We start from the raw sequence: 3,338 nt of genomic DNA, 5'->3' as shown, positions 1-3,338 counted from the left end.
CCTGCTAGAGACACAGCAGGTGGCATCTGGGCTCATGATGAGGGTGAGTGCTCTTGGTAAGGACAGAGGCCTCACTCCCCTGCATCTCCCAGCTGCTGCCCGCCCTGTGAGGGTATCGGGAGGTCCTGGGCTGAGTGAGGGAAAGAAGCCTGCACCGGGGTCGTAGCCCATGAGCCTGCGGCAGGCACGACACACTCCACCCCCGGCCATGTCTGAGGTTGGCAAATCACCCCTATACCTCTGCAGCGACCCCTGGCTCCTTGGGACCAGCTCCCCACCTCTGCCCTCCCTGCCCAGGTGCACAGCACACACAGTGGTACAGAGAGCACCCGTCCCTCCGGTGCCCTAACAGACAGACAGACAGACAGACCAGGGCAGCTCCAAGACAGTCCACCTCCCTGTGCCACTGCGTATACACCTCCCGGATCCTCCCCATGACAGAGGGTCAGTGCAAACATGTCTGAGCCTGTCAGAGGCTGACACACACGTGATGGCCTCACATAACGCTCACGGACAGAGGAGAGAATGAGGTCCCAGGGAGGGTGACGGGCTTTGCGAAGAGCCAGGTTTGCCTGCTGGATGTGTGCCCAGGACCACTCTGGCACAGATCGGAGTGCACAGGGCAGTGTGGCTGCACACACGTGCACTCACACGTGCATGCACGCCCATGCACACAGGCGCATGTGCGCACACACACACTCACACCATCTCATACGTGCGTGCACACATGCACTTCACACGTGCACACACTCTCACGCACACTGGTACACACGCATACACTCACGTGTGCATGCACACTCTCCTGTACACCAGCGCACATGCACACACTGCCACATATAGGTGTGCACACACATGCACTTCACACGTGCACACACTCTCACACACCGGTACACACACGTACACTCACGTGTGCATGCACACACTCTCCTGTACACCAGCGCACATGCACACACTGCTGCATATAGGTGTGTGCACACACATGCACTTCACACGTGCACACACTCTCACACACCGGTACACACACGTACACTCACGTGTGCATGCACAGTCTCCTGTACACCAGCGCACATGCACACACTGCTGCATATAGGTGTGTGCACACACATGCACTTCACATGTGCACACTCTCATGCACACCGGTACACACACATACACTGACGTGTGCTTGCACACACTCTCCTGTACACCAGCGCACATGCACACACTGCCGCATATAGGTGTGTGTGCACACATGCATTTCACACGTGCACACACCCTCACGCACACTGGTACACACACGTACACTCACGTGTGCTTGCACGCACCTGTGCACACATGCACACACACCGTGCTCACATTATCTCAGGCGGCCGCCTTGGCGAGCACGCAGTCCCGCGTGTACATAACGTTGCTCCTGCCCTTCCGCCCCAGGTTGTGCCCTCCGTGTGGGATCCCACCTCAAGCGGGGCCTGAGCGAGGAGCCGGGGGGATGAAGGCGTTGCAGGTCTGGCTCCTATGCCTGCTTCTGCTGGGCCTGGCCCTGAAGGGGGCTGCCAGCCAAGCCCACCAGCATTCCATGGAGATGCACAGTGAGTGCCCGGACCCTGGGCCTCAGCCTCCCTCACCCACCCCCACCCCTCCACCCCCAGGGACCGTGGCCGGCGCCTGGCCACCTCCTAACCGGGGGTAACAGCCTTGCTAAGTGCCTCAGCTCCGGGAGGGCTGTGGCCTGCCGTTCGCCAGGCCTTTCCACAGAGTGGCCCTGTCACCGGCTCCCCGGCGCCCCTGCCCCCGAGCAGCACACAGTGGAGGGTGTCACTTCCTGTCCCCGGGGTGGCCTGGGCCAGAGCTGGCTTTTCCCACCCCTGGCCCGAGAACCCGGGGGTGGGGCGAGGGGAGGAAGGGGTTGCTGGTGAGTTTGAATTGCCATTTCCCAACGCCCCCCCCAAACCAACACTGGCCTCGCCACCCGCTCTGGGTGTCCCTGCTGTGCAGGTGGGTCCCAGCATGGCCTGGGCAGGTGTGCAGGGGTGAGCTGGGGGCCCCTGTGGGTTGCGCTGTGAGCGTGCACTGGGCCCTGCCACCCACAGGAGCACACAGTGCACAGTGTCAGGGGACACACCGCCCATACCCACGCCCGGCTCTTGCTCTTTCCTCCCCAGCCCCTGACATCGATCCTGCCTGGTACACGGGCCGCAGAATCAGGCCCGTGGGCCGCTTCGGCCGGAGGAGAGCGGCCCTGGGCGACGTGGCGAGGCCGAGCCTCTGGCGCCAGCCGCCATGCTTCCCTCTGCGAGGAGGCACCCAGCCCTCCCAGGATGGGTGACAGCCCAGCCCACGGAGGAATAATTCCAGGAGCCGTCCCCCAGCCTCCCCCCGCTACAGGCTACTTCCCCCTCGATCCTAATAAAAGCAGCTGGCCTTGCTGAGGTGCGTCTTTGTGGTGGCCACTGGGAGTTGTTCGTCCTCATAGGATGTTAGCCTGGAAGGACACTGAGGGCCCAGCAGCCAAGAGGTGCCATGACTTGCCCGAGGGCAGCCCACACTGAGTAGGGGAGTGGGGCCTTCCAGGGTCACCTGCAGCCCATCGTACCCTCCACCCAGGCCGCTCTGAGTGGCTGCCCAGGCTGCACACTGCACCACCCCGTGCAGGAGGCCCCAGGGGAGGGCAGCACAGCCCCTCAGCCTGACCTGTCCCTCTCCGAGCCCAGTCCCTTTTACCTCCCTTGTTGGCACTCGGAGGAGAAAGAGAAGCATGAGCTGCTTGTTTCTAATCAACAGCAGGAGACATGAACCTTAGATGAACCACAGTGTTTCCTTTTACCACCTGTTTCAAATTGTGCCAAGATGTCCCTGCGTCCTGCCTCCGACCAGGCAACTGAGCCCAGCCCTTAACTCTGAGACACAATTTCCACATCTGAACACCCCAGGAGAGTAACATCCGCCTCGTTCCACAGCTCAGGCAGGCACAGCATCTGCTTGCAGGCCAACATGGTGTGTGTATTCAGTGTAGACCGCTTCCCCAAGGCCCACTCCAATCCAGAGGGCGGTGGGGACAGGCTTATCCAGTTACTTCCACACCCAAAGCACACGGGCCTCTGCCTGCACTGTTTGCAGGGTCTCAGGAACCCACCCTGATGACGGGACTTCTGTCGGTCCACACTCAAGAGGCCCCAGAGCAGGCCTGCAGGCCCCCAGACCCCAGCTGTCCCTGCTCCAGTTCAAGGGAGGGGAGTCCATCAACACGAAGCAGAGCTGCTGCTTCCCACCCACCTCCCCAGCCCCAGGGAGGCCCCAGGGGGCGCAGAGGTCAGCTCCTCCCAGGGAAGAGGCCCTGCTACATGGGCACAGGAACAGGA

General features: G+C 61.8%; 1 protein-coding gene across 1 annotated transcript; it reads left to right on the top strand.

Moving 5' to 3' along the window:
- Nucleotides 1–1,468: 1,468 nt before the first annotated feature.
- Nucleotides 1,469–2,305, top strand: PRLH (prolactin releasing hormone). The gene is made up of 2 exons (XM_028105121.1): nucleotides 1,469–1,568; nucleotides 2,142–2,305. The coding sequence occupies exons 1-2, from the start codon at nucleotides 1,469–1,471 to the stop codon at nucleotides 2,303–2,305; spliced, it is 264 nt and encodes an 87-aa protein (XP_027960922.1).
- The last annotated feature ends 1,033 nt before the right edge of the window (nucleotides 2,306–3,338 follow it).

This window comes from Eumetopias jubatus, unplaced genomic scaffold (assembly GCF_037043125.1).
Source record: "Eumetopias jubatus isolate StellerSeaLion01/CBP00866 unplaced genomic scaffold, mEumJub1_p1.0 scaffold_3, whole genome shotgun sequence".
Taxonomy (NCBI): domain Eukaryota; kingdom Metazoa; phylum Chordata; class Mammalia; order Carnivora; family Otariidae; genus Eumetopias; species Eumetopias jubatus.
Note: the sequence above shows the minus strand (reverse complement) of the source record. Positions and strands in the feature narration are given on the sequence as shown.